Below are 12,930 nucleotides of genomic sequence, written 5' to 3'. Positions count from 1 at the left end.
GGTGCCAAAGTGCTTTAAGGCTTCACATCCCAGTATTAGTTTTCATCTTCTGAAATGTGAAGACAACTTTAGAGGAATAAAATATTCAAGACAGTGAAGAGTTTTGTCATTTGAGTAGCAGGGCTTGGGTAGGAACTTGAAGACACATGGATGCATGTAAAGTCATCCTGAATTGGGTTTCTGTCAGCTCTAACAGCCAGGTCTCTACCAGACGGCAGTGAAAAATTGTGCTAAATTCTCATCCTCAGCCAGCTGAGAATCTACAGGGCTGTTTTCTATTACTTAGGTGGCTTGTATTTAAATCTGTCTCACCTGGAGGGAGAGGAGCTTTGGGGCTGTGCTCCACAACTCACACTGCTGCTACTGGACAGTGCATCTTCCCTCCCCACCATTACCCTGCCACAAGAGTCTCTCAGCCTTGGTTCTGACCAGGGTTTTCTTGACAGTTTGTTGCATTTATTTCCTTCACAGAGCAGTTCTACAATGACAGACCATGGATAAGCCCTGATCTCTCATATAGTTGAATCCTGATGACACATAATCAAATGCAGACTCAAAATTCCACTAAACTAAACAGGCAAAATTTCTCAGTACAACACAATTTCAGTTCAACAAAAAAGGCTGTGGCCAGATATAGGATGCAATAATAAGAAACTGCACCAATGAATGCATAAACTGCTTTCAGTTAATGGCTGGACACAACCCAGTTCAAAGGCTCAGGAGCATCCATTTCTTCTTTTCAGATACCTGGATTGTCCATGAAACTGCATGCTGAATGGGACACAGACACTCACTGCTGTCGTTACAAGCAATTTGTTTGACAAGAGCTCCAAAAATAAGGAAATCCCAAACTCTAACTCTTTTTACAGCTTTCCTGTGATAACTGGAAACGTATGCTGTAATGACACAAAGGACTTTAACTGTGTCATGGTGAAAAGAATTCCTGAGATTCCTGATAATGGCAGCTGGTTATACTTAAGAAAGAAACATATCTTGCTCTCGTTATTCACCACTAACTCTGAGGAGGAAGACAGCATCTTTCATACACTCACAATTGGTTCAAAATTAAATTCCTTGGAATCAAACCCACTGAATAACTTATGTCAGTGTCTGACAAGGTAAAGTAACGTATGAATGATACAGTTCTACCTTTAAAATTAACCATCCTTAAGCAAAACAAAAAATGTTGATGGCATACTGGTCTCCCAGGATTTTTAAATAGTTCATGACCGTACAGGGAAAAATCAAAAAATCCATCTCAGGGAAAACAAAACCAAATCATGACAGCAAAAACATCCCAACTTTTACCTCTGACACTGGCAACCCCTCAGCTGGTCCTTCACAAATTCAGATTCAGGAAGCCAGAGGTATTATATGAAATTCAGCAATCCAGAAGCAGCCACAAGGTCTTAGGGACATGTGCAGACTCATCTAAAGGTGTCACAGAGATGTTAAATCCCAGCAGGGTAGGCAGCCAGGGCCAAGGACAAAAGGACTTGTTAGATATTTTACGTGCTTTACAACTTTAGCACGTGTCAAGCTTGCTCATCAAAGTTAATGCCTCCTCCAATTACCTCTCCTCCTATAGATCTTCTGCAAGAAATGGTCCCTCTACTTTCAAGGATAGTTTCTGAATTTGTGAAAGCCTGTGACAGTCACCCTCATCCAGCCTTGCTGAGCATTTAGAGTATATTTTGTGACCTTGTGATGTGGAAGACACAGAATAGGTGGTTCAGGTCCAGCCTGCCTAAAACATACCTGTGCCTTTAGGGCTGGCTATTGGCTTGTGGAAGTCACAGCAAGGAGATTACATGCAGAAATGTAACCGTGGCTGTTTGTCTCATTAAGAATAAAATTTTAAAATCATGGAGTAATAAATTCTAGTCGTACTGCAATAAAATATTTGCAAAGTAAACAACACACAAAGTATGAAATCATTGGATGATTTGGACATAATTTATACTTATTATTAACTTCTTGCTGGCAGCACCACCATATAAAATGAGACCACATTCAATATATTCAAGGGAACATAATTTTACCCTAAAATTAAGTATTATAAAGATAGTTATTCTCAGAATAATTATATCAAAGTTTCACTGGCACTTTGGACAAGTTTGTGATAACATTTCAACTTAATATAGTGACCAATTTTAACTAAACATTTTTTTAACATATTGCTGTACAATATGCATTTAATAGTAGTCTAGATATGTAATCTTGTTGTTTTTCATTAGTCTGTAACCTTTCATTGTCATTTATCTAAACTATGTAAGCACTAAGTCTGTAGGACTATGACCACTATACCAAGGTCAAGTCTGTTATAAAAACTCAGAAGTCTCTTTATTAACAACTTCTTTGAAAAGCGCTGTAATCTCTAAACATTCCTCAGGAATGCAGTTATTTTTCAGAGTCATGAATTTCAACATAAATACTTGCAAATATGGTATGAGAGCAAAAATGTTCAAGAACTTCAAGAGTATTTGCAGTAATAAACTGAGAAGAGGCCTCTGATTGCAGAATACAGCCAGTTAACCAGTGGAATAGATTGCGTAGACAGTGAGGAGTATCTACTACCGGTAGTCTTTAAGAGCAGGTAAAACAGGATCCAGGAACACGGAGCTGGAGCTGACCCTGCCTTGTAACAGGGGTCTCTATTGGGCTTACAGGATTGTCCTTCCACAGTCACTTGTTCACTTGTTTCACTGCAGTCCTTCCTTGGCCTTACCCCTTATCTGTATTTAGCTTTCAGGTCATTCTAAAAGCTTCAGCCACCCTTATACCCAAGAAACCACTCAGAATGACATAATGAACTGGTGTAATACTCCTATTCTGCGTGTGCATTATTTTCTTTCACATGCCTCTTCCTCGTATATTAGGGAGCATACACCCCCTGCATGAATGTGTGGATGTGTAAATTCTAAGCACAAGAAGGTCCCACTCCTGATTAGCCTTAAAATGACCCCAAAATAAATGTCCGGTGACACATGCTCCTTTATCAAGTTGTATGGGTACATCTCACAGCTATGACGCAGTGGGCAATAGCTGAGACTGTACAGTACACAGAGGTGACACATTTTTTTCCAAAATAAAAGCATGAGGAAATATCTAATAGCAACAGCAACTTACATTATGTCATCAGTTTTGAAGAGGAAATTACTCCACAGATTAATGAGGAATTCTACATGGAAGTCAAAGGTATGATGTAGTCTTACAGCATTAATCAAGAGCTAAATATGATCTGACCTACTTCAAACAGCCCAGCCTTTAACAGAGAGAAAATGAAAACAAGGCAGAGTATGAGAGTCCATATTTATCTCTGATGTAACACCAACAAAGCCAACAGAATTCCTTGAAGTTCAGTGTGCCTCAGAGCACCACATGGCAAGTGCCACGGGTCATCCTGTAATCTGCAAGGTATGATGGATTGAAAAAGCAATAACATTTTCCATTCCTATTTAGGAAACATTATACTAAGAAATAAGATATCACAGGACTATATCTCAGAAAAATGTTTATTACCATGCAACAATGGGTGTATCAATTCACTGAACAATTTCACAAATCCAAATATGAACACACTCTAGGAAGTCCTCTGAAATGAAAAAATCACAAGGTTTCCTAGAAAAATTGATTTTTTCTATATTGTACACAGTAAACATAATAAAGCTGTATATAAGTCTATTGAAAAACAGTGAGAAATTAAATAGGTTATATTTTATTTTCTCAAACCCCTAAAACTTGGAGATAATTCATCCATCTCATTGAGTCAGACTTACTATACTGATCCCCAGACATAGTGATTCCCTCTTCCTTAGTGCTGACACCAAACATGATAGTGTTCACAGGCCCCCCTGAAGGTATGTTCTAAAGGGAAAGACATTAATAGATAATGACTGGGAAGAGAACACATAAATACCTTTTAAAAAATTAACAAACCTCGATTTCCTTGGACAAGGAACAATATGAGCAATAGGAAAACATCACCCAGTATCTTTTTAGGAAATACCTCTAAAAATTTCTGTCATAACTTGCTTCTGGCTTCACACTCCATGAGAAGGACCACTATTTTCTTGTGATGATGAGTAGTGTCCTGTCTGGCCAAAGTTCCTAGCCACTGACATCCCTTCATATTTAGCATTTTCGGTCACTCTGATCAGGATCTCCAACCCAAGTGCTGCATTTCCAAAAGGACAAGACCCTTGTCAACAAACTGGGAATCCAGTAGTCCAACGGAAAGAGAGACTAAAGGAGCTATTACTTTCCCACTATTTCCAGCACAGGTCTGTGTCACACTGTTTACATCATGCATCATTCATCTGCTGTGATGAAATGTAACCCTGCGTTTTAAAAAAAGACCTCTGCAACAGTGAGGATACTATATCTTTGTGAGAAACGTTTCACATATTTTCCAAGGGCATCAACTGCTCCGGCTTCTATTTAAATCTGTGTGGCCCTCTTCAGAGTGCATTATTCACTGCAGGAAGCCCATTCAGAAGGTGCTGAGCAGAAGAAGGGGAGAAGCCAGGATGGCAGCAGACAGCAACGTGGCTCCTGAAGAAAAGCCACGCAGGGCTCCTGTGAGAAGGGCTGTGCACAAGATCCGGATGGCCAGCCAGGTCTTCAGCTTGGCACGAGGCTGGCAGCAGTGGGCATCTGACCACCATGTAAAGCAAGAGCAAGAGCCCTCTGGATGGGTTCCCTCTGCAGAAAGCTCATCAGCTCAGCCTGTACAAGAAAGTTCCTTTGAAAAATGGCAAATTCCATCTGTCAGGAGGGACCAAGAAAAGGATGATGAAAAATCCTTAGCAACGGAATCGGTGACAATAAGAGATGCTGAGAAAAAATCAAGGGAATCAGATGAAGACCTCAAAACATTCAGCATTAAAAGCAAAGAGGTGACCAAAACAGTTGTCAGCAAAGCCTGTGAACGAAGAGGGGATATCAGTCTCCTCAGTGAAAGATATGAGAACAACAACAGCAGTTCCGAGATGACCAAACTCGAAGAAGAATCAAGTGCTATTGACAAAATGCTTAGTAGCAAATTACCTTCAGCCATAAGGAGGAAGTGTTCAAATGTGGTATCAGAGATGACCAAGGGCTGGGAGAAGATGGAAGAAGAGGACAAAGATGGGGCCAAGGGAGAGCTGCTGCTTAAGAGTTGTGATGACAGCCTGGATGCCCAGGACAGTGGCTACGGGGAAGCAGAGGACAAGCTCGAGCAGGAAGACAGTGACCGGGAGGTGACGGCTGCGAGGATTAAACGGCCTGCCCCATCTCTGTAAGTAAAGCATCTTTATTACATCAATTACATCAATAGCACCTTCATTATACAGATGGCAGAGGGGTACTGCTTTCCATGAAGAAAACGGGGGGTGGAGGGAATAGTAGGAAGTGGTCAAAGATAATCTATTACTCTTGGCTTAGAAGAAATTAATCAAAATTCAGGAGACCTTTCACATATCACTTTGGGCTTAAGTAGTTCCTCAACAACATTGGACTATGTAGCTAATACAAAAGGTCTGGAAGTAATATTTTGGGAATGTTGATTATATTTAATTTTCACACTGGATTTACCAGTTCATCAAAATAACTACTTACTTCTTAATACTTCAGTCCATATTTCAGAATCACAACTTTTATCCCATCGAGAACCTTCAGCCATTCGTTTATTTCAACAAATGTTGCCTAAATCAATATATTTGATAAGCAATATTTCCAAATACTTATTCATTATTTTGGTTAGTATAAACTGTAAATATTCTCAGGAGCAATTTGAAGAGAATGTCCCAAATTAATGTCACAGGAACTATTTCCATGTACTTCTTACCAAAAATAGGTTTCACTGCTTCTCCTAGGAAGCTTTCCATGAGTTCAGAATTCACAATTCAAAGAAAGGAAAAATTCACAGTATCTTGGACTCCAAGCTCACACCATATCTCAATCACATTTTCAGAAATTAAAACTGGATCAGCACTGAGGATGAAAAACTGATGAAAATGCCAAAACAGACTTTGTGATCCCTGTGCAGACAGACTGTATCACGGTCACTGTTTTGGTTTTACACCTCACTACTGATGAACATTATCCTGACCATTAGACTCTGACTAACACAGTTACAGATTTCAACCATAGAGTACCTTTAATCACAGCTATCTGAACACACACCTCCAGAGCTATTTTAACTGTTCAGATGAGAGTAGAATGATATTTTGCTGTACAGCTGAGTAGTCAGTTCCTGTAAGAAGAAAATGGTTAACAGCCCAAGTGAAAAAAGCTCCCCAGTAACTCAGGGCTTGAAAGTTTGTGGTACCTGCTTTTGGCAAGGACTCTGTGCACCATCCTTTCACAGAAGTTAGGGCCTCAAACAAAAGATTCCAAATATAGAGTGGAAAAAGGATACATTTGCAGCACTTACCTGTAAACAACCTCAATTAAAACAATTTTCTCAGTTTCAAATGTTATATGTTAAAAACAGACCAACTATCTAGCTTCTGTTAAACTTTTCTTATATTTTCCTTGTATGTCTAATTTTAGTGCTGCTACTTGAAAAAGGATTGATTAGCCATATTTACTGTTGTCCAAATGATTGAAACAATACCCTCTATATTACTTATGCTCTTTCTGCCACTAAAATTGGACACAAAAATAATTTTCTGTACTTACAGTGCTGCTATCAGGACTGGACTTTTTTAACTATTTATTTTGCAGCCTCAGAATATAAGCACTTCTCAGAGTGGGTAAAAGTTCAAAACCTTCACTTTGGATGCACAATCCTTTATATAGGTGCAGTAGAAACATGAAAAAATGCTTCAATGTGTATGCAATTCATGTTTTAAACTTTTCATTAGATTAAACTATGGAAAAAATAGCACTTCAGCAAGTAGAAATGGTTAAATTACAAGCTGCATTAAAAAAGTAAGGTCTTTTCAAGCCTATGTGAGGCATGTTAAAAGTAAAAGGATAGGTAAGATGATTTTTTCAACCACTGAGAAGATGATCTGGATGAGGAAGGCAATAATAATATTCTGCTAGAAAGAAAAATGAGTTTTTGTAGAAAAAGGAGAGAATACATTCTAGACTGTTAAAGCAAGTAAAAAATACTGCACAGCCTCCTGCTGTCTCACTCCCCCTCTTCTCTCCACTCAACCTGGGGAACTGAAGCTCTACGACTTTCTCAGAGGTCATAGTCCCTGGAGAGAAGGGGAAGCAGCTGGCTGTGGCTGAGGAACAAGCCCTCCACTATGATATCTACTCCACTGAGACTGATGGCATCACTTCTTCAAGGCAGTTTTGATCCACTTAGGATTTTTTTCCCTTGCCTTAACTGATAGCTTCCCACACGAAGAGCTAGTGAAGCAATCTGAGCTTCAGTTGGAGTTCAGACTGTGCTGGCACAGGGTTTCTGTGACCTTTGGGACAGCCATAGGCTTCAGAAGACAAATTCCTTTACATAGCCAAACTCCGTGCCCACCACAGCTCCTCTGGACAATGAAGGCACAATTCAGGTGAAGTGACAAAGGATCACAGCTTTCTTTTTCTCTGTATGACAACAGCTTAGATAGAGGTGCATTTGCTTTATTGTCGGGAAACCAAATTGTCTAGATTTACCCCAGTAGTATATTTTAATGCTTTCCTGCCAACATCTACCTGTTAGCCACTTACAGAAAATTACAGGCTGCCTACTCTCAGGATGCTCTGTAATTACACCACAGGAGAAAGGTGCACTTACTTGGCCATTAGTATGCTCAATTTTTCTGATGGTTTTTCACCAAATTGATAGGGAAGAGCATTTTGGAGCTTTTTAAACACAGTTCCTCAATATGGCTAAGCCGATCTTAGGGAAACCCACAGCTAATAAAGAGTTGCAGCTCAGTTCTTTTTCTATCCCTGGTACTACATGTTTGCAACTTTCACCCTAGCATAGCCCTGCCCAATACTGGCATCTTTCTGGTGCACTGAACTGGAGACATCTCTATGACTCTATTCTCTTTCAATCACATAGTAGAAAACAAAAGAATATCCAAACAGCAGGGAAACAGAATTTTCTGCAACTTTGCAGCACTGTGTGCTGTTTGCTAAGTGCATTTTGATTCTCTGGTGTTAACATTCAGCTGACATTACTGAAGAGGTTTCAGAGCAGCCTTTTGGGGAGTAAAAATATTAAAAAACAAATTACTTCAGCACAGCTACAGCACAGCATAGTCCCAAGATGAGTTCTGTACATAGACATTGACAGGACATGGACAGCACAAAGACTAGCTCAGACTATCTATTGCTGCCCCACAACATGAGATTGGCCACGAGAGGATAGAGTATCTGCCTGGAGTCATCCAGAACTATTACAGTCACAAAAAAAAAAAAAAAAAAAAAAAAAAAAAAAAAAAAAAAAAAAAAAAAAAAAAAATCAACCCCAAAGGTTTTTCCTTATCCTTTGTCCTTGACACTTTCAAGCTTCTACCCTACCAAAGGGCATGTGAAATTTGGACTTCAATATTTATTCAGAACCATACTCCAAATATAAAAGCATAGACAGAACTGCTGCACTCAATTAGCTTTCTGTTGTTGCTATAATCATTGACACCTATTACAGGGGCCAGATTTTTCTAGGCACTACCCTCTAATTTTCAGCCAGGCCATACACCTACAGCAATCAGCATCTCTAACCTCAGGGCAGGCACACTTCAGGCTTGGCCAAGCAGGCAGCAATGGGGAACTGCAAAGACACACAAAGTGCAGGTAATCAGTGCTCCCTCACAGAATTAAGTCATTCTGGGGCACAGTTTGTCAAAGTGGCTGTGATTAGGGCTGGAAGGTGGTAGTGTAGACAGGATAAAGCTGTGACCACAGAACATGCCTTTGAGTGCGAGCTGAATGCGGACGAGCAGCCCCTAGAGAACTGAGCAGCGGTGAACTTGTGCCACCTGGTGGATTCCAGCTCGTCCCAAAACCCACAGTAACCCAGTCACAGCAGAGAGCAATAAACCCGCAGCAGGCAAGGAGGCGATGCGAAGCTGGGGTGTGTGTTGTGTCTTGCAGGGGCAGCCGGCTGAGCGAGGAGGCGCGCAGCAACGCGCGCAGGAAAGGCAGCGCCGTGCACAGCCTCAAGGACCGCTGGCAGGAATGGGCGGAGCAGCACATCATAACGCAGAAGCTGAACCCCTTCAGCGAGGAGTTTGACCACGAGCTGGCCATGTCCACGCGCCTGCACAAAGGAGATGAAGGCTACGGCCACCCGAAGGAAGGAACCAAAACCGCCGAGAGAGCCAAGAGAGCCGAGGCTCACATCCACCGCGAGATCAGGGACTTGTGCTTCATCATCGAGTCCATGGCCAAGCCCCGGCCCGACGGCAAAATCCAAGTCACTTTCGGGGAACTCTTCGACAGATACGTTCGTATCTCAGATAAGGTGGTTGGGATCCTGATGAGAGCCAGGAAACACGGCCTGGTGGACTTTGAAGGAGAAATGTTATGGCAAGGAAGAGATGATAATGTCGTAATTACTTTATTAAAATAAGTTAGGCTATAACCAGGACAACTTTTGGAAAAATTTTCCTCTTCTCCCTTGCTATTAGCATTTGCACATTTTGAATATAAGATTCCCTTGTTCACCACATATAAAATATGTATTTCAAAAAATATTCTTTTCTAACTAGTGCATGGTAACTCAAACATCCAAATAGACTTCATTTTGTACCAGAAGTGCTTGCAGGACAATTAAGTTAATTATTACATGAAAAAATAAGGAGAAAAATCGATATGAAATATAAGCAGCTGATGATAAAAGCTCAAAGCAATGTAAATAGCTACAAACTAATTCCAACTTCTACTTCTTGTTACATTAAGATATTCCCAACCTGTTCAAACTGGAATATCAGGAATATGAAACATGCCGGATCAGAAGATGAATGACAATATAAACTCAGACAAAGGTTTTGATCTGAAAAATGGTCTTGTGCATGTGCTTCCCTTCCTAATTAATTGATTTAAATACAAGTAAAATTACCTCATTATAATACAGAATCAAGGATACTGCATTTGTTTTCTTTACAAGCATGATTTGTAACTATTGCTGCAGTATTATCTTGTTGATACAACTGTTGACACAGTTTTCTCTTATATATCACATAAAAATCCTTTTTATAAATGGGGGTTTATATATTTATTGTATTTATATAACTAATTTTTTAGATTGTTTCATATTTAAGCTTATGGAGGTTGGAATGTAATGAATAAAAGTTTTTATTAGATAGCTACCTAAAAAATACCTTCTATGCAACATTGTGCAATGTCTCATCTGATTATCTATTCAGATACTGTTCTTATAAATACAGGGAAAAATAATATGCAACATATAAAAACTAGCCAGGTATTTGTACTTTTGTATATAGCAAAAAAGTGACTAACATCATCATCTTCCATTGAAATGTACCTCTGTGAGAAAAGAGGGAAACGGTGTTCATAACTTTGAGGAAAATGTTGTCCCACATCACACAGAAATACTGACCTAATTTTACAGCATTTGCCATTCCAATGTCACTAAAACAATGTCTCTCAGTCCCAGTGATGCTGAAGAGGACTAAATGCTAATGCACTAACACTTCTAGAACTTAAAATTGTATTAGTCACAAATCTGAGAACTCTGTAAGGTCTCTGCTACTTACTGGATTAGAGAGATCAGTTTCTCTACTATAAAAAGAGCTGTCCTGGCAAAATGTGTGTGCTTCATATGAAAAGCATTTGTTTCAGAGCAGATGCCTGGGCGGGTAATGAAAAAGATGTGGGTTTTTTCCCCTCAAGATTCTTTCAATCTGAAAGAACAAATACCTTCTTACAGAAGTAGAAGTGCATTAACACCTTGTTTCTGATAAAACAAGTATTGCTGTATGAGTATAGGTACTCCAGTTTGAAGCTTCAATGTACAAATAAACCAAATATTTTATGATTTAATGATACAAGAACTGACAACATCTATTCTAAATCTATGTAGATCATGGATACTACTTTAGGTATAGTTTTATTATGGGACTCTATGGAAGAAAAATTAATTGCAAGATGAAATCAATGGAGCTTATTTAATGTTTTCTTGAGATCTCTTAGACTACTCAAGTTGACCTACAAAACTGATATCTTACTGTAATAGTTAAATATCATAATTTTTACCTGCATATTCTTAACTTTTTCTTTACATCTTTATATAATGACTTTTTATAGCTGTCTAAATTGTCTTGAAAACATTTTGTTGTCAAAGGAATACATGAACTATAAATAAAACCCTTAATTATTTCTTGGCTTATTCTCCCACATATTAGAAAACAAATACATGTGCATATTCCATGAAGTAAAGTATCAGTAAGTTGTTTCAAAATATAGGTACATTCTCCTTTCCATAGGCTGTTAAAATACTTCCTGTGAAGGTTTCTCTGTCCAAAGCACCAGAAAAAGATTTCAGAGTACATGACAACAGATCTTACACAAAACACCTGTACAAAGAATACACACTAAAGGCATGTAAGCATTAATTACATATTTCTACTTGTGAGACTTCTCATCCTACCACAGGAAAACACAGCAGCCATAACAATGTAATCACTGCTATAGATCAGCAAACTCACACCGATTGCTATCTCACTGCAGGTAACTTAAACCTCCCACTCAGTCATCCCAGTGTTAAAATCTATGCAAAATAAACCAAACCCCCCACTTTTTCCTATTCTTCCCTCCTAGTCTTCCCCTCAAACTATTTTATTTCCAATTGGATGAGCAAACCATGTGACATAACCAGTATTTTTGCTCACACTACCCTCCACTACCTACATTTGAGTAGGCAGTATCATGCAAAGCCTTCTAATTTCTGAAAAGTTTACCATTTTTGTTCAAAAGAAATATTAAATACTGATGTAAGTTATGGCACATGGAAGCATTTAATGTAGGTTATATGCTTTATAACATCTTTTTATATTAAGTTGTGTGACAAATTTATCCATAGTGTGGGAGATAATAAATCTGACCTCATTAAAAAACAATCGAACAAAAGTACTCCCTGAATTACCCACCCTAACTCTCCTACTATACTGTGCCGCATTCCTGTGAAACTAGCACGACCTCCACCACATTTAAATATTCAATGTAGAGAGATGATAAAGGTCAAAACCTGCTTGATTAAAGCAGACTCTGTAAATTTTTAAGACCTGCTTTTTAGTTCTGACTTGCTTTGAAAATAAAACCCTTAACCTTTGAGACAATGAGCAACTCTCAGCTACTCTCATGATAACTTATAATTGCACATTATTTTCTTAAATACTGTATTCACTCCCAAAAGGTTTTACTTGAAACAGAGCTCCTCCACTCTTCTGTCTGAGACTAGTGTTGTTTTTGCACATCTTTGGTAGTGAAAAAGTTTTATCTTCTTCTGTAGGAACTTACATACATTTTTCATATTCTAATACAGCTATAAAACTTAAGTGACAGCATGGAACTTGTATCAGAAGAAATAAATTTGATTTTTATACCTTTTGTATTTTTCCAAGTCTTACCACAGTTGCTGCAGTGGCTTGAAGTGAGTGGAAAGTTCAATGGACATCTATCCCACCCAGTAAAAATCAGCTCCTTCCTTCACAACAATTCCTTCTTTACTAATGTTTCTGTACAGCCAAGGTTCAGTAATACAGCTCATTTTTAAAAAAGGGGAAGGCTATTGAAATAAAATTAGCTGTAGTGAAGAGTATACTATTCATGGTGATATGTTCAATCATTATTCATCACAGAAAAGATACTGGCAGGCCCTCTTCTCACAGCCCTTTCAGCTGCTATGCACACACTGCACTGCCCCAACACCTCGGGACACAAAGCAGTTCAGCATTCAACAGCACGTGTACTATTAGCAGTGTAGTTATCAGAAGAGAAAAAACTACAATTACAAAGCTTGTA

General features: G+C 38.9%; 1 protein-coding gene across 1 annotated transcript; it reads left to right on the top strand.

Moving 5' to 3' along the window:
• The first annotated feature begins 4,486 nt into the window (after nucleotides 1-4,486).
• ABRA (actin binding Rho activating protein) lies at nucleotides 4,487-11,676 on the top strand. Its single transcript, XM_083857612.1, has 2 exons — nucleotides 4,487-5,281; nucleotides 9,040-11,676. The coding sequence occupies exons 1-2, from the start codon at nucleotides 4,530-4,532 to the stop codon at nucleotides 9,515-9,517; spliced, it is 1,230 nt and encodes a 409-aa protein (XP_083713738.1). The 5' UTR covers nucleotides 4,487-4,529; the 3' UTR covers nucleotides 9,518-11,676.
• The last annotated feature ends 1,254 nt before the right edge of the window (nucleotides 11,677-12,930 follow it).

This window comes from Zosterops lateralis, assembly GCF_965231275.1.
Source record: "Zosterops lateralis genome assembly, chromosome: 1".
NCBI classification, from domain to species: Eukaryota; Metazoa; Chordata; class Aves; order Passeriformes; family Zosteropidae; genus Zosterops; species Zosterops lateralis.
The sequence above is the reverse complement of the archived record's forward strand: the minus strand, read 5'-3'. Positions and strand labels throughout refer to the sequence as shown.